This window comes from Ruditapes philippinarum, unplaced genomic scaffold (genome assembly GCF_026571515.1).
Source record: "Ruditapes philippinarum isolate M1 unplaced genomic scaffold, ASM2657151v2 ctg3212_1_1_1_1, whole genome shotgun sequence".
Taxonomy (NCBI): domain Eukaryota; kingdom Metazoa; phylum Mollusca; class Bivalvia; order Venerida; family Veneridae; genus Ruditapes; species Ruditapes philippinarum.
Window position 1 is genome coordinate 98,553 of NW_026852782.1, and position 19,791 is coordinate 118,343.

At 27.6% G+C, this 19,791-nt stretch overlaps 1 protein-coding gene across 1 annotated transcript in view; it reads left to right on the plus strand.

The window, feature by feature from the left end:
* Nucleotides 1-19,259, plus strand: part of LOC132724223 (fibropellin-1-like) — a 31,102-nt gene extending 11,843 nt beyond the window's left edge. The window contains exons 10-15 of the mRNA XM_060709050.1: nucleotides 14,803-14,942; nucleotides 15,442-15,595; nucleotides 15,910-16,050; nucleotides 16,517-16,659; nucleotides 18,250-18,364; nucleotides 19,036-19,259. Coding sequence (XP_060565033.1) covers nucleotides 14,803-14,942; nucleotides 15,442-15,595; nucleotides 15,910-16,050; nucleotides 16,517-16,659; nucleotides 18,250-18,364; nucleotides 19,036-19,259 — 917 coding nt within the window. The remainder of the gene's footprint in view (nucleotides 1-14,802; nucleotides 14,943-15,441; nucleotides 15,596-15,909; nucleotides 16,051-16,516; nucleotides 16,660-18,249; nucleotides 18,365-19,035) is intronic.
* Nucleotides 19,260-19,791: the final 532 nt, after the last annotated feature.

Here is a 19,791-nt window from a genome sequence, read left to right on the forward strand (position 1 = left end):
AAGAACTGTATGTGATAAATATTTTGTTCGTTTACTTAATAAGATTTTTTATAATGCACAACAAATTATTACATTTACAAAAAAACTTCGATGATCACATTTAGACAAACTATTAAAATTTACTTAAGAATTGTTGAAAAAACTAGCGTCCTGAACTTTGATGTAAAAGTCAAGTATATTCCTCCTCATAGTGTCCAAATGAATGCGCATTACATAACAAGAGAATGGTATTACTTCAATTTGTTGTTGACGTTTAACGGCAATAAACAAGGATTTATTTGAAATTGCTTTTAAGATTTAACAGAATGACAAGCCATATTAGAAATGTAAAATATGTACTTAATTTTTCAATAGTGATAGTGGGATTTCAGAGTGATTTATTCATTATTGCATTCTTCAAAATAAAATAGAAAATGTGCGGACAGACATTTTAAACGTTATATTTGGTAATATTTTTATTGCAATAGTTTTTACAAACGAAATCATTTTCTATACATTTTTTTGTGTATTTACTACAACAGACACATCTCCTTGTTGCTTGCAAAATTGTCTTAAATATCAATTATTTCATTATGTCAAGTGATGTTTTTTTCCGCCCTAAAATAAAATTATTATCTTAATTCAAGTTTTTGTCGTCATACCCTATAGATGCAACATATCATAAATTATTATAACAAAACAAAAGCATGAGTGCAATTTGTAGATAAATCCTAAACAGAATATGATATACTCAAAGCATGTCTACTTTATCGATCGAGATAATACTGTGGTGATGATGTTAACTTTGATTTCACTTTCAATTTCCTGTTTATAATATCGAATTTTATGAGGGTTGCAATTTGTGTAAATTTTGGCAAAAAATTTTTCCCCCCAGATAGGTTTTAAACGAGCTTTTTAATTTTTAAAAAAATTTTGGGTCCAAAAATTTTTGTTGGGCTCATTTATTAAAAAATTTTTTTGTTGCTTTTTTAAAAAACAAACATGTTATTTTAGGAAAAAAGTTTTTTTTAAGGAAAGGAAAAAATTTTTTTAGAATCTTTATTTCCTTTTGGGTAAATAAGATACTAAAACCCCCAAAAGGTAAAATTAAAAAATTGGCTTGTTTTGTTAGTTTTTAAAATTAACTTAATCTTTTATAAAAATCTTGCTTTAATATAAAATTTTAATGAAAATTTTTTATTGAAAAATAGCAGGGGAAGGGAATAAAAAAATGGAAAAATTTTGGACGCAAATTTTATCTTTGACAGATTAAAAAAAAAGAAAAGGTTGCTTGAAGTATTTATTTTAAAACAAAATTAACGTTAATTTATTAAACAAAAACCTTTGGTTTCTAAAACTCCTAAGCTTTTTTTCCCATTAGTTAATCTTATATGTAAAAATTCCCCTTTTCAAAAATAAAAGAAAAAAAGGTTTTAAAAAAAAAATAATTATATTTATTAAAAACGGTTTTTGATTTTTTTTTTATTTTTTTATTTTTTTTGGGCTTTGTTTAAAAAACAAATGGTTAAATTTTTTCTTTTTTTTTTTAAATTATATACAAATTTTTAATAAATTTTTTTTTAAAAAGGGCATTTTATCTTGCAGAGTTTTAAATTTGGGGTATTTTTTTTTTAATTTAAAAAATTTTTTAATGTGTTTCAAAATACTTATATTTCGTACATAAACCCCTTTTAAAAACCCCGCATTATAAAAAAATTTTACTAATTTTTCCCTTTAAGTGGGACTTAAAAATTTCCAAATTAAATAAATGTCAAAAAGGGGTACTTTTTACTCCCCCTTTTTTTGACATCAAATTTGAAAGCTCTTGAAAGAGAATTTAAAATTGGAACCATTTCAATGAAACCTAAAAAAACCCGGACTCTTTTTATTTTGCCCAAAAATTTTTAAAATTTTGGGCTTTCTTAATTATTTTTTATTTGTCTAAAATTTCCATTTGTTTTTTCAAATTTAAAAATAAAAATAAATTATGAAAATTTTTAAAGGAAAAGTTTAATTATAAAGTAAGGGCGTGAAAAAAATTAAATTTTTTCAAAAATTTTAAATAAATGGACTTTTTTTTCAAATTTTATGATTTAAAAATTAAAACATGTTTCAATTTTTAATTTCAACCTTTCAGTTTAAATGTTGAAATTAAATTTTTAAAAACATTTGTTTTTTTTTCTAATAAAATTTTAAAAAAAATTGTTTTTTAAAAAAAGTACAGGTCAAAAAACAAATTAAAGTGTAATTTTTCTGAAATTGGGGGAAAAACGCGTTTCAAATATGACTGAATTTTTTTTTTTTGGACAAAAAAAGTTTTGTGGTAAAAGTATTTTTTTTTGATGAAAAAAGAATTTTCCCCAATAAAGAAAAATTTAATTTTCCCTTTTAACATTTTTTAAATGCGTTTTTTTTCTTTCGTTTTTAATTTTTTTTAAAAGTTCTCTTTTAAACAAAATATGGCGTTGAAAGTCGTTTACAATTTCCCAAAATAATTTTTGAGTTCGGGGTTTGATTTTTAAAAAATTATTGAAAAGTATGAATAACGTACAAAAAAATATTCAAAGCAAAAAATTTTAAAATTCATTTTTTTACAATTATGTTTTTATTTAAACGTTTGACAAAAAAAACGGATTTGAAATTTAAAGGTTTTTTTTTTGGTTTATATTTTTTTATAAAAAAAAAAATTTAAACAATGTTTTTCAAATCTATATTGAAATTCCAGGGTGAAAGTATTAATGACCTTTTTGAGTTAAAAAAATTTTCCCAAATGTAATTTATAATGTTTTAAATTTTTGGGAAACAAAAATTGAAGAATTTTCGGGAAATATAAAATTCTAAATTTGCAAAAAAAATTGTCAAAATTCCTTACTTTTAATAAATCCCAATTTAAAACCCCCCTTGGCAATTTAAATTTGTTAAAACCCTTTCTTGAAAACTTAAAAAATGACATGTTAAAGCAAGAAAATTTTATGTTTAAAAATAAAAAATTTTTTAAAAAAAAATTTATTAAAAATTAAAATTAAAAAAAAAAAAATTTTATTTTAAAAAAAATTTTTTTTAATTTTTATTGGAAATTTTCCTTTTTTTTTAAAAAACTTTTTTTTCGTTTAAAAAATTTAAAAAAAGTTTTAAACCCAAAATGTTTTAAAAGGAATAAAAAAAATTATAGGTCATTCACAATTTATTGACATCAAAAAATTTAATTCCCGAAAAAATATTACAAATTTGGGAGAAATACAAAATTTTGAGGTTGTGCGCAAAATATTTATTCCGGCACATATGGAAAAATCTAAAAGTCTAATATAAATGTTTTAAAGTTTTATATTTTAGGGAAATAAAAAAATTGTTTCCCTTAAATATAAAACGTACATAGTGTTTCAAATGCGTCCCGAAGTATTACATAACTAGATTGCATAGATAATTTTGTATTGAAACTCCAAAATTATTAAGGAATGTCTGCTTTCAGTTAAAAAATTTAAAAAAGAACCCCTTTAAAAAAAAGCCTAAAAGGCAAAAAATTTAAAATTTTTTCAGGGTCGGTTTTAAAATTTAGCATGTTCTGGAAGGCTGAATGAAAATTCCTCACGCCCCGGCACTGGTTAAGCAAAATTTAAACTTAAAATGAAATTTTGGGTTTTAGAATATCCACAGATGTATTCATACGGCCTTTATTTCAAGTAAGAGTAGTGTGCGCATTTCATTCGTCGTTCTGTGTTTTTTCGAACACTTTCCAGAAGTTAATGTTCGAAGTTATTATAATAAGAAAAGGTTCAAGAAAAATGATTCATCTGAAATCACACAAATTCCATGCTGACTAATATTACAATTGCATTATTTTTTCTCACTAAACTTGAAATTTTTGGTATTTTCGGTTTAAATTTTATTGTTTTTTTGGAAAAAAACCAACTTTTAAATTAATTACTTAAAAGTTTTCCCAAACTAGAAATTGAATTGCAAATTGGGGAAAATGTTAAAATTAGAAAATTTTCATGATTTTTTAAAGATGATTTTATTTAAAAAAATAAATTTTAAAGTTTTCTCAATTGCAATCTTAAAATCACTAAACGCTAGTGAGATAAAACCTTTTAGTTATCGAAGTTTATTTATTTAATGATCCAGAAATGCTCGGTTTTGTGAATTTTAGTTTAGCAAATGATCTAGTAAAGGTAGTCTTTCTAACATATAAAATAACATGGTTGTTGCATTTTACGGTTTTATTCTTCGCTGAATCGTCCTAACTACAAAACATTGTATAAAAAAATAATGCAAACTATTTAAGGACTAATTATAGATATATGCTTTATCTAGGACATCTTCAAATGTGTAATGTTTATAAATGTAATCTCGTAAACAGATGATCCGAGCACATTTGTAACATTTTGATATAAAATGGGGATGGTTGAAGAGTAACATTACTCTTTTTATCAACAAAGATGAATTAGACAATTTAGATGATAACATTTCATGGTCATTTAAAAGTTTCTCGGGTACGTGCTACATAATGCAACAATAATGGCTATCCTTTTTCGTAACAGTTCTTTAAGACATAAGTTGTTCGCTTTAAACAATAAAGACTGCTTATCAAGTCAATTATTCGTTTGTGTAATTTATTCCTTGTCTCTTATCATAATATTTCACCTTTGAGTACGGAAATTGAACAGTTTTATTTCAAATAATACGAAGCTATGGCATCTTAAACTGAAACAATAAACTAAACATAAATATATTTTAAATTAAATAAGTCAACGTTGACTTATTTAATTTAAAATATATTTGTGTTTAGTTTATTGTTCAAACTTTCAAAAAAACTTTATTCAGAGGATTGGAAGGTAATAATTCTCTACCTTTATATTAAACAACGTTTTCAGTAGTTCATTCTGATGACTCAAAGTAGCAGGGCATATCTTATTCATCCAGGTTTGAAAACTTGTAATCTTTGAAATATATACTGCATACATATGTAAGAATTTGACATTAATGATAATAGCTGTATGTTTTAAAATTTTCTTGTTCGTTTAACTTACAATTTTGTTTTGTAATGTACATCAAATTATTACAATTACAAACAAATCCGAAGATCACATTAAGCAAAATTATTAAAATTTTACTTAAGAATTGTTGAACAAACTAGCTTCCAGAATATTGATGTAAAAGTCAAGTATATTCCTCCTCAAAGTGTCCAAATGAATGCCCATTACATTACATTAAGAGAATGGTATTACTTCAATTTGTTGTTTACGTTTCAAGCCCATAAACAAGGATTTATTTGAAATTGCTTTTAAAATTTAACAGAATGACAAGCCATGTTAGAAATGTAAAATATGTACTTAATTTTCAATGTTAATGGAAGTGGGATTTCAGAGTGATTTATTCATGTAATCTATTTTATCCAATACGTTCTTCAAAATAAAATGAAAAGTGTGCGGCCAGGCATTTTAAACGATATATTAGGTAATATATTTTAAATTATTGGAATAATAATATCAGATTAAAAGAAAAAGAAGCAATCCGAAAAAAAGTAATTTGAAATAATTGGTATATGATACTACTATGTACCGTGTTTTCTTTTCTTTTTTTTCGCTTTGAAAATTCAAGTTTTAAAAGTATATTAAACATATTTTAATACTGTTAATTTAAAATACGATTTTTAAGATTGCGTTGTTGAGTCGTTTTCCCATTTGATACTTCTACAGTACTATTATCTAATGCTTGCTCAACTCAAGACAAAACTACCATATCAATTATCAATATATACATATTTAAATAACTGATATATAACATATCATAAATAATTGAAGGGGCATCCGTGGCCGAGTGGTTAAGGTCGTTGACTCCAAACCACTTGCCCCCTGCACCGCGTTTGGGTTGAATCCCAAGGGATTTAGATTTCTTCATGTAGGAAACATCCAGCTGCTTTTGGAAGTCGGTGGTTTATCAGATGCCCCTTCGTCTTGAAAAAAAATTGAAGGGATTTGGGTTTCCCCCACAGTAAAAATGGAAGCGCAAATGATTATACTGTGTCGTGTACGTAAAACCAATAACAAAAAACATAATAAAAAATAAACCAAAATTTAGGCAATTTGCAGATAAATCCTAGTAAACAGAATATGATATATATTACGAAGACATGCTTCATCGATCGAGATAATAATGTGGTGATGGTGTTAACCTTTGATTTCACTTTCAATTTCCTGGTTTTAATATCGAATTTTATGCCATGCGTGCCAAGATGTGATCCAAACGTTTTTTGAGACATAAACATTATTCAACTGGGAAATACTTGAGGTTTTATTAACGAGCGGCTGTATATGTATATGTATAAAACATGTTTCCGTAAGACAAATATTTGTCTGAGAAATATCATTTATTTAAACATGTATGTGATAGCATTTTTGCAAAGAAAAAAGCAGATTGATTGTTCATGCTCTTTAAGAATAGGAAAAAATCTTTCTTAAGGATGATCTTTTCATATTTGCTAAATAAAATGGTAACACAAAGGGTACCTCAAAGAACGCCCATAACGGTTCCATTGAAAATGTTGCACGATTGAATTGATTGTTTTTTTACGGTAAATCTGTTTTATGCAAAAACTTGTGCATATATATACCACAAGTACAATTAATCACAATAATAAATATATATGTAAATATGCTGATTGTACAGGGAAAGAAGAAAAATAAGATAAATGATGCTAACGACAATAATTCATCATTAGCGCTGACTTTAATATGAGAAATTGAAATGCGTGTGCCCACGATGAATGATATATATGATTGTATATAAACAGATATTAATTTCTTTGTTAACAGATATTTGTAAAGGGCAAATATATCTATTAGTCTGTCAAAACATAACCTGAAGCATATTTGAGAACCACTCCAATAGCTTACAGGCTCTTGTATCATGTAAAGAAACATGAAATCAGCAATTGTGCATTATCTTTAAAGAAAATAGTTACCTTGATATTAGAAGTACTGCTTACAAAGATAATTTAAAACAATAACGACTCTGTAAAAACATGTAATCATATAAGTTATGATTATATTAATACCTGATAAATTATTTGGGTAGAAACAAAAAGAATGTCAACTTCTATGGTTTCAGACGACAGCTTGAAAACGGCGTCGTTTATAAAATTTCTTTAATACCGAGCATTCGTTTCACAGTAAAAATAATTAAATATGAAGCAACATTGCATCTGATTTCACTTTCTCATTCACCTTTTAACACAAATTGTTTAAAGCGAAGCGACAGCAGTGACATCTTATAATTGTTTTCATGCAGTATATTTATCATGTCTGATTTGTCTGTTTACAATAATGTTATGACTTTAATCAAGCAAAATTTGTTTAATTATTTCAAATCCATCCATGGCTTGTGTTTTTACAGGATGATTGAATTCTAAATAATCTTAGACATTTATTGCATTTTCTTGCCATTAATTATATTTTATATCGAATTGCTTTTAGGATTGTACAGGTCACGGAACAAATTGAAGAGTGAAATAATTCATTTCCGTAGTAAATTATGGGAACGCCAGAACTCCATCATAGTGTCATTCATGTTTGTAATTATCTTTTCAGAGACAAAAAGAACAGATTGTTGCGTTAACGGTATTTATATTTTGATCGACAGACACTAAGCAGATCAGTAAATTAAATCAAATTTACATTTTTAAGTCTCTAAACATTTCTATATACTGCTGAAATAGTTTAAATTTTGGGTTTTAGAAAGTATTGGTTTTCAAAAAAATTCTTTTAACTTTTATGTTTTTAAATTTAAAAACTGAAAATTGATAGCTACCAGGGTAAAAAGAAATTGAGAGGGATTTCCCCGTTTTAATTTAAATGACAAAAATCAATCCCTTTTTTTAAAATTGAAAAACTAGTTTTAAAATTTAAAGGGACAACTTTAAGTGGCGTAAATTTAAAGGGGTACCCTTTAAAAGAATATATGAATTCTAAAAGTTAATTCAGAAATAAATTGTACAAAATTACTGTAATCTTCTATATGACTATAGTCCAAATTTAGAAGAAATTTCTCTCGATTAGAGTAATATATTTCAGTTGAGAACACTCCTTCAATTGAGAACACTCACTGACAAACAAGTACATTCAAGTGATTAAAGACATATTGTCAAAATAATGTACTCATAATAAAAGTATAAGTGGTACGATATGAAATACATCTGACGTATTACTGTTGTACATCTTTTGTTTTTTTTTTATTGAAAAATATCTTCTTTGAAACTGACTTTAATCGTTTAGTTATAAATATACGTCCTTGAACTGGAGCTAATACTGAACAGAATATCATGTTTTCAATTTATGAAATAAGGAAAGTTATATGTTGATATATTAACAACTTCAAAAAAACAACAACACCCCCCCCCCCGACAAATATATAAAATAAAAAAATAAAATAAAATAAAACAAACAAAAAATCATTTAGTACAAGACAAAACACACGTTACATACATACGCATAAAGAAAAGTACTTTTCATACGTTTATAAATTACACATTTGGATTACTCAATATACCAACAATTTATTTGGTAATCTTGATATATAACGGTTATAATTTTACTCAAAACGCTGCAAATAAAATGCAAAAAAAAATTATTGTTTATATAAGAGACTTTTTCAGATCTTAATACATGACAAGGAATGAGAAGAGACTTATAGGCACTTTTACAGATTCATTGACATCGATTAGAAAAATATAATTCCTGAAAACTATTACAATCGTGGTAGAAATACCATATATAGAGGTTGCTGCGCAAAATGATTTATCTCCGGCACATATGGAAAATATTCTCAACAAATGTCTTACATATATAATCTTTTAACTCTTATATATTTTCAGGAACATAAAATAATGTGTTTTTCATTAAAAAAAAAACATTGAAAATAATGATGAGAAATTGTGTACTTTCAAAAGCGCTCATACTTAACATGATTATACTTAACTAAAATTTGTTAAGGAGAAAACATAACAACATAATTCATGTATTTAAATTGATAAATCTTCAAAGTATATCTAAATTAAATAGATTTACAATGAAACTGTTTTATACCAAAAAAGCATTATACTAAAGAAAATTTGACACATCACATAATTATACTACTAGTATTTTAAAAGAGAATTACAATACTGTCACAAATAACTACTTTTTGTGGAATAATTATGGTCACAACTTATATACTAATATAGTAAAGTATTAGTAAGATATTTCTATAACTGGCTTAATTGTATAAGGGTCAAAATGCACTTTCAAAAAAGTAAGTTTTCTTCCGTTAGATATGTTTGGCGAACATGCATTTTGAATGTGCAAAATTAAAATAAAATGAAGGAATGTAGACGAATTTCATGAAATAAAATATGTATCATCTATAATGACAGCAAATGTCGTTGAAGATATCAAGTAACGTTTTTGCGGTCAGTGTAATCATTTTACTATTGTCACAGTCAGTCTGCTGCAAATATTAAATAAATGTGTGTCAAGTGCACGAGTACCAGAATGGAAACAATAACACTTATTAGAAATACTAAAACGAGAAAACAAATATGAGGTATTCTTATACTTTTGAATTAAAAAATATCTTGCTTTTTATATTCAGTTATGAATATTTAACATCTACTCTCGTTTAGGGAACATTGGGATGAATGACAAATATACAGTGATATATTAAAATTAAACCTTTTTCTCTAATTTTTGCTAGGTTTGGATAAAAACTATAGTTACAACATGTATAGATCTTCCATTATGTCTACAATTACAATTTAAATAACGGTAATGTAGGTTTTATTTTAAGGATATTTTACTGTCTTTTACATGTAAATGCATGGTGCTGTGTTATAATGTGTCACTGCTTGCGTGTTTTGATGCTATAATTATGTGTAAATTGTCATGCCCTGGATGTTCTTTCAAAAATTGTCTAAGCGTTACAAATGTCTAGGGCTCACACGTATAATCATGTTTAAAGCGGATAATCTCTTGTCGATTCTACAATTCTATTCGCAACATTAGTTGTAAATAGTAAGAAATAAAAAAGAAAAAAGAAACCATTTTGTATCATCAACATCAAAAGAACATAATATATTCTTGGAAAAAATATGAAACAAATTGGAATTGCATGTATATTTCTTATTTCTTATATTTCCTATTTGTTATTTCAAATAAAGCTTAGAACCTAGATCAATTCTTTAAGTGTTATTGAAGCGTTTTTGTTGTGTGTTTGTGTGTGTGTTTTTTTTTCTCTTTTTCTTTTTTTGTTTGGTTTATTTTTCTGCTTTTTTACTATGTTGAATTTGTTAGTATAAACATACTTTCAAACCGCCTGTTTATAGGCTAAATTATCTGGAATGATATTATAGTTATATAATAACGTTTTGCTATTTTAAGAGCAATAACTGACCATTTACAAGGATTGATAACCTTTGACAAAACACGGCTGTTCTTTCTTTTCGTCTTGAGCTAATATTTGAAAATTCATGTTATATTTATTCAAAGTTAGCTTTATACTTGTTTGTCTTTAAGTTAGCAATAACTGTAGTCCAATACTCAACAAATCCAGATTCCTTCACGTTATTCTCAAATAGTCATATGTAGAATGAATTCAAAAAGTTCAAACGCGTGTTTGTTTCAGGTTTAATTGTGATCGGCATTTCAGTAAGATCTTAATTAAGTTCATCGGAATGTACATTATGTGTTTTTAATAACATCATCGCCTTTTTGAATTTAGATAAGATCAGTTCTGTAAATGTACAGTGGTAGAAAAAGACACAAACATGATCATGATTGATATTTGCTGGTATTTTTAAGAAATGTTATCTTTCAAGTAATGTTTCTCAAATATAAATTAAATGAAGATAACACATTTTTTTCAATCAATGCTAATTGAGTATTTCTTTAATTTAAGCAGAACATGAGAATGATCACACACAACCTTTAAGTATAAAAGGTACGTAGTGTTTCAAATGCGTCCCGAAGTACTACATAACTAGATTGCGTAGATAATTCTGTATTGAAACTCCGAAACTATCAAGGAATGTCTGCTAATAGAGTAAAATACAGAAAAACAGAATCCTTAAGTAAAGCCCAACATGGCAAAATTGAAAATGTTGCAGGCTCGGTTAAATTGGGCATGTTAATGGACGGAACTGGAAAGTGCAATTTACCGTCCACGCCCCTAGCACTGGCTAAAGCGGAATTCAATACTTATTATAATAAGATGAAATTTTGCATTTTAGAATATCCACAGATGTATTCATACGGCAGTAACCTTTATTTTAAGTAAGAGTAGTGTGCGCATTTCATTCGTCGTTCTGAGTTTTTTCGAACATTTTTCAGTAGTTAGTGTTCGAAGTTATTATAATAAGAAAAATTTCAAGAGAAATGATTCATCTGAAATTGAACAAATTCCATTCTGACTAATATTACAATTGCATTATTTTTTCTCACTCAAACTTCCAATTTTAAGGTATTCTTCGGTATAATTTGATTGTTTTAAGGACAATATCCCACTTAGAAATATAATTATCTCCACAAGTTCTCCAAACTAGACACTTGAATTGTAACATTGGGAATAATGTTTAAAATTAGAAGACTTTTTCAATGATTTAAAATGATAATTGATTAAAATTATAGATTCAACGTTTTCTCAATTGTAATCTTAAAATCAGATAAACGCTAGTGAGATAAAACCTTATCGAAGTTTTTTATTTACTGATCCAGAAATGCTTGATTTTGTGAATTTTAGTTTAGCAAATGGTCTAGTTGATGTGGTCTTTCTTGACATATAAAATAACATGGTTGTTGCATTTTACGGTTTTATTTTTCACTAATCGTCCTTACTACAAAACATTGTATAAGAAAATTATGCAAACTATTTAAGGACTAATTAAGAACACATGCTTTATCTAGGACATCTTCAAATGTGTAATGTTTCTAAATGTAATCTCGTAAACAGATGATCCGAGCACATTTATAACATTTTGATATTAAATTCGGGATGACTGAAGAGTGACATTACTCTTTTTATCAACAAAGATGAATTAGACAATTTAGATGATAACATTTCATGGTCATTTAAAAGTTTCTCGGGTACGTGCTACATAATGCAACAATAATGGCTATCCTTTTTCGTAACAGTTCTTTAAGACATAAGTTGTTCGCTTTAAACAATAAAGACTGCTTATCAAGTCAATTTTTCGTTTGTAATATTCCTTGTCTCTTATTATAATTTTTCAATTTTGAGTACGGAAATTGAACAGTTTTATATCAAATAATACGAAGCTACGGCATCTTAAACTGGAAAAAAAATATTTTAAACTAAATAAGTATATGCGACGCCCATAAAACGCAGCCTCCGAAAATAAACCCATTTAAACTAATTTAAATAAACTTTCAAAAACCTTTATTCAGAGGTTGGGAAGGTATTAATTCTACCTATATATTAAACACGTTTTCAGTAGTTCATTCTGATGACTCAAAGTAGCAGGGCATCTTATTCATCCAGGTTGAAAACTTGTAATCTTTGAATATATACTGCATACATAAAGAATTGACATTAATGATAATAGCTGTATGTTTTAAATATTTCTTGTTCGTTTAACTTACAATATTGTTTTGTAATGTACATCAAATTATTACAATTAACAAAACAAATCCGATGATCACATTAAGACAAATTATTAAAATTTACTTAAGAATTGTTGAACAAACTAGCTTCCAGAATATTGATGTAAAAGTCAAGTATATTCCTCCTCATTGTGTCCAAATGAATGCGCATTACATAACAAGAGAATGGTATTACTTCAATTTGTTGTTTACGTTTCAAGCCCATAAACAAGGATTTATTTGAAATTGCTTTTAAGATTTAACAGAATGACAAGCCATGTTAGAAATGTAAAATCTGTACTTAATTTTCAATGTTAATGGAAGTGGGATTTCAGAGTGATTTATTCATGCAATCTTTTTTATCCAATGCGTTCTTCAACATAAAATGGAAAATGTGTGGTCAGACATTTTAAACTTTATATTGGACTAGTTTTTACAAACAAAATCATTTTCTATACATTTATTTTGTGAATTAACAACAACAGGCACATCTCTTTGTTGCTTGCAAAATTGTCTAAAATATCAATTATTTCTTTATGTCAAATGATGCTTTTTTCCGTCCTACATTATTATTTTAAATCAAGGTTCGGTCATAGATGCAAAAAATGATAAATAAAAAAATAATTAAATTAAAATAAATAATTATAACAAAACAAAAACATGAGTCCAATTTGTAGATAAATCATATATTAAACAGATATATGTGTCTACTGTAATTATGTAGACATGCTTTATCGATCGAGATAATAATATGGTGATGGTGTTACCCTTTGATTTCACTTTCAATTTCCTGTTTATAATATCGAATTTTATGCCATGCGTGCCAATATGTGATCCAAACGTTTTTGAGACACAAACATTATTCAACCGAGAAATACAGAGTTTTATTAACGAGCGTTTGTATATGTATAAAAACAAGTTTTCGTACGACAACATTTTGTCTGGGAAACATCATTTATTTAAACATGTTTGATATAGCATTTTTTCAAAAACAAACATGTTGATTGTTCATGGTAAAGTTTCTGTTCTTAAGGAATAGGACAAAAATCTTTCTTCAAGATGATCTTTTATATTCGCCAAATAAAATGGTAAAATAAAGGATACCTCAAAGAACGCCCATAACGGTACAATTGAACAAATTGGACAATTGAATTGATTAAGTATTTATTAACGGTTAATCCGTTTTATGCAAATACTTGTGCATGTATATACCACAAGTAGAATTAATGACAATAATTGTATGTGTAAATATGCTACCGGTACAGGGAGATAAGAAAAATGAGATAAATTATGCTGACGACAAAAATTCATCATTAGCACTGACTGTAATATGAAAAATTGCAATGCGTATGCCAATGATGAATGATATATATGATTGTATATAAACAAATATTAATTTCTTTGTTCACAGTTATTGGGAAAGGGCAAACATACCTATTGGTCTCTCACAACTAAATCTGAAGCATATTTGAGAACAATTCCAATAGCTTACAGGCTCTGGTATCATCGTATACATACATGACATATACATGCACAGTGCGTTAACTGGAGTGCAGGTATCAGTTACCCGCACTCCAGTGCATGCCAAATGATTGGCTCATTTTTGCTGGGGTTTACTTATCGAGATGGCAGCGAAAGGGAAAGCGATAGAAATATCAAATTCAGATGCTCGTTCGTTGGTTACTTTTTTCTGGGGTTTCATATTTTGACAACAAGGGACGTGTTTTTTTTCGTTTGACTATGATACAAAAGAGAAAGAACATCAAACACTCGGCAATCTGATTAATGCAAATCAGATAGCCTCGTGTTTCGATGCTCTTTCTATCTATTTCAAAGCGTTTGGTTGTTCTATTTTATACAAACAGACGCAGTGTCGACCGATTCATTATAATTTCCAATCGTTAAGAAAACTGTTGCCAACTAAAAAGGTGATTGTATACATTTGTTCAATCGTATTGTTCTGTAAATGATGTTTCTTTGAGTTGTTCATCGGCTTGTCTTATAAAATATGAATATTTACTCTTCACATTCAGTCAAGACAATAAAAAGTTACAATGTTTCTTTTACGTCCTCACAATGTAAAAAGTTATTGATTAGGATAAACAGTGGTATTTCTTTTCGTGAAACCTTTAAAACATTTGCTTAACTAATTTGATTGTTATTTCCAATCAGGTATTTTGATTTCGTTTCATCTCAGGTAACGGACACGACACGTCTGAAAAAGAATGTCAAAATGGTTGTCGTTGGAATATCACAATTATGGTAAATAGATGTACGACAAATGACACAGATAATATTTGTAATGGCAACGGTAAATGTACTTCATTAGACAACGAGGTAGGTAGTTTAAATATAGAAACAAATGACAGATAACCAAATCTTGATGATCCCGATAAGAATTTAAATTTGGAACATGGATCCTTATTGTACCTCACAGTACACACACTTAAAAGAATAACAATTTACTTTTAAAAGAGACAATTTTTAAAACATGTAACAAGAACAAAAAGGACGTTAAGACCTTAAAATAACAGACACAAATCAAGAAAAATAATTTCATTCTTTGTTCAGCGAAACTATTCATTTAGCAATAATTGCCAAATATTATAAAAGAAATTAAAGAAAAATGTTACTTTTAATACATTTTTAACAAGAAAGCATATGTTTCAACATGATATTTTTCACTAAATCGTCATTTATTTTGGCCTGTAAATAGCAATGATCATGTCAGGTGGTAAGAAACTAACAGATTTCCAATCGACTTTCTTGAACAAGTCGACACAACAAGTTTTTTCATGCCCGCAAATATACAACAAAAAACGTGTATTTTTTTCAGAACCAATTTTCTTGTAAATGTTTGAACGGGTTTGGCGGAAGCGTTTGTGAGATCAATTATGCTGAAGGCGATAGTTCATCAGTTTGCACTGACAGTAATTGTGGAAATGGTGGGACCTGTGTCACCGACGAATCAGTAATTTCGTCTACAAACAGTAAGTCATCATCGATAAATTCCCTATTTATCAATTTCTTGACATTCTAAGTTATGTTATGCAAGACAATTTATTCATTGGTCTGATTGGGATGAATGTAAAATTAACTGCATAAATAGCGAGAGAGAAATATTGTTAATATTTAATATTTGAAATGTATTGTACCAATATATCGTCATTATTTTAACAAGATAATTGAAGGGATGTTTAAAAGTGTCTATTGAATTAAAACATGGTGAAGTTTATTATATGTGCTTCTCAGCAGTGCACTATTTCGAAAACGACGTGTTCATGTTTATTTTTAAAATTTGCAGTATCGTCATCTTCATGTCTATGTCCATCACATTTTACCGGACAATATTGTGAGACTATCTTAAATAACTGTAAATCAAGTCCTTGTGTGAATGGAGTTTGCGTGGAACACATAGACGGATATCAGTGTTACTGTGTCCCAGGTAAGTTGAATTATAAATATGATGACTTTAATTGTACTATCTAGACTTAAGTATCAAACTCTGCAATTTTAATGTAATTGTGTTGTAATTAATGCCTCCGATGGTTCACCCTTGTCCAAGACCTTTATAAATATCTAAACTTCCTAAATTTGACATAAAATATATTCTACTGTTATTGATTAACCCAGCTATTATTTTTTGAAGTGATTAATTTTATAACATCCTTAAACAAAGTAAAGCTAGCATACCTTAGAATGGACCTTTTTGATGTTTTTTCTTAGATAAAGAATGCGAAAAAGTCATAATATCAAATAAAAAAATCATTATGATGTGTAGCATTTAATGAACGCATCAAGTTGAATTTATTTTTAGAAAAACAATAATGAAATTGCAAAGTGAATAATAAAATGGACAAAGACAAGTATTTGAAACAAACTCAACATATCTCTCTTTTTTCTACTGTTAGGTTTTCACGGCAAGAATTGTGAACTAGAGTACAACGAATGTCTAAGCAACCCATGTTCTAATCGAGGTACATGTATCGACAGAGTTGATAAGTTTGAATGTCGATGTTCCGTTGGTTATCATGGTGGCACGTGCCAAGATAAGGTGAGAAAAAAATATATTCATACATTATTTCATAACCTTTGTTAATATAGCTTACGTACATGAAACTATATGCATATGTAATAAAAATTGTTAAGGAAAGGAATAATATTTTAATGTGTTAAGTTAATTCTATGATGTTGATACATTACGTAAACATCAAACATAATAATTATCTGTAAGTTCTCGTATAACAAAGTACACATTTTAGATAATAATCATATCTTGGCAGCATTTTAAATTTGTATTTCTACAACTTTGATGAACATATTATTTATCACTGTTTTGTCATAAGTGTTCTTTTTCCGCAATATTCGTTTCTTGAAATGGCATAAAGATTAAGGTGATATTAGTTTATCAAAGCAGTCATTAGCTCTTTCAAACGGAATTATATTAAATTAAATATTCAAATGTTACACGCTCATTTCAGTCCACGATTACCGTAGGTTATTCCGATTTTGCAACATTTTCATTTTAGTTGAGTTACTAGGATATAATTCTGAATTTTCAAATTAACAATTGACATTTAACTGTTGACATTCTTTTGTTGTTATACACTTATGGAAGAAAAAAAGTTAAGAATGTAATATATCATTGAGTTTGTTAATTTTTAACCGTCTTATATATTTAACAGGTTGATTTTTGTCAACCAAGCCCCTGCCTCAAGAACTCTTCATGTACTTCCATTCATAAAACATTTGCTTGTATTTGTCACCATGGTTTTACAGGTAAGTGTTAATGAATAATTCACACGAATGACCATTTTATATGCAACCGTATCAAACTTGCACAAACAACAGTCTTTTTATGAATGTCATCTGTCTTGTAAAAAGTCGCCATTTAAAGGCTGAGATCACCCTTTAAAGTGTATATATCGCTGAAGTAATAATTTGAATTTTGAAAGGATAAATCGCAAAAATAGTTGTGTACGAAAGAAATATGCCTGTTACAATGTACTTCTTTAATAGCGAATGATGCATGCACGAAGTTAATGCTAAATTGATTTCCTACTTAAAAAACGACATTATATTTTGTTTCAGGACATGTTACAATATCAATGTGTAAATACTATACACATTCTATGATAAAAGTCTTTCTAATATCGACCATAATGTGATTAAAACAAAATAAATAGTTTCTGAATTTCTTCTGGATCGTATAAGAATATACATTTGACAAAGTTTTAATGTAGAAACATATATAATAAAATTATCAGAAAAAGCAATGGCTACACAAGAATAAATGCATTTAAAAATTAATATCAAATAAATTTAAACAGATTAAACATTATGCTAATTAAGATAATAAAAGTAAAAATGAAATATAGCGCATAATATATATTACACTATAAAATATTTATCATTAATTATGTTCATTCATAAAATAAACTCATTTCTACAGTATGTGTTAAATTTTTTTTTGATAGTTGACAGACTTTTTAAAAATATTTTCACGAGACTCTTATTAATTGTTTGTTTTTGTTTCATGAAAAGTACAAAATGATTACATTTCATAAGAATGTGTATCTTTATTTTGTGTCCGTATTTCAATGCCCATAATACTGATTTTTGCAGGAAAGTTTTGCGATGAAAGAATAAATCATGCTCGTCAAATCCGTGTAAAAATCATGGAACTTGTATAGAATACGAAACAGGTTATCAGTGTATGTGTCAGGTTACGTTTGCAGGACAACATTGTGAATATATGAGTAAGTTACATTACATATATCCTTGCGTATTTTTTTCAAATAAAGATCAATAGTTTAGGAAGGTGTTACACTTTAAAAAAATATTAAAGACAACACCGTTATCGCTTGTTATTTATAACGGTAAGGATATATTTAATTAAAGCACAACAATTTTGTTCCTTGTCGCACTTGAATAGTGATATTTATAATGTTATTAATTGTGATATTCATTTCAACAAAGCACTCTTAAAATGTATTTAATATGTTTTTTAAATGAGCATATGTCACATTAAACTGTACTGGCATTTGTATTGACGTTGAATAAAAGTTAATGCCGTACATTTTTGACAGTATATTGTCAAGTAATATTGAAATGATAATAGTTGACAGCAAAATCAAGATTAGTTTGGCAAAAGGAAGTGTATCTCTTTGCAACTTTATTTTACCGTTATTAAAATGATTTTCTTTTTACCAAAAGCATAGTAATCATAAACATGCATATAGCCAGCGAGAGACTTTTGTTAACATGAGCCCGATAATTTTAATGTATTGTATGAAAAACAGGGTCAAAACTGTTTTTATTCGTGTTTTCATCGTTAGAGCGGTATTAACTGACCCAGAATAACAAGTAAGTATCTTTATCGCATTTAATATTATACATATAATGTATATTCACATAACTGTACTTTCAGTGGATGTTTTTGCTCCACCAATGGAAGGTGCCGATTTATCTGGTGAATCACATAAACATAACATGTATATAGTAGCAGGAACTTTGGGTAGCATGGTCCTTATTGTTGTTTCTGTTATTGTTGCCATGAAAAGAACATTATTTTGGAATATTTTTAATATTGATTCAAATATGAATGGATATCAAAAACGACTTTTTGTAAAGACACTTATCTTAACAACATAGAATTATCGTATGATGATTTGGACCCAAAATTGTTTTTATACGTATTATCTAAATTAGCGAACATTTTGAAGGCAAGCGTTAAATAGAAATTAAGATTGTTTGACTTGAAATATTGCGTTGTTATTTGCGTCTAGTAGTTTTCCTATAGTTCTACATATTAAAAGTTTCATCTGTTTTGATATTGAATAAATGACGTCATTAAAGGTTGTGATTTGATAAAACGCTCAGTGTAAGACTGCATTATATTTCAAATGGAGAAGAAACTACATGTGTGCCATTTTTCTAATATTTTACGTAATCTAGATAAGGATATTCGAGATCAATGCTTACAAATAGTATTCATATTCCATGACAACTTCCGCTCATGTATGTCAAGGGTTGACAGCAAAACTATTGTATGTCCTTCTTTATTTCATTTACTGCAGATACTACAGTTTTGCGTTCAACCCTCGAATTATATAAATTCGCAAAAAGTAAGCAATAATGATGTTTCATTTTATACTTTTGAGCATGCTAATCAAAATACAGGTTT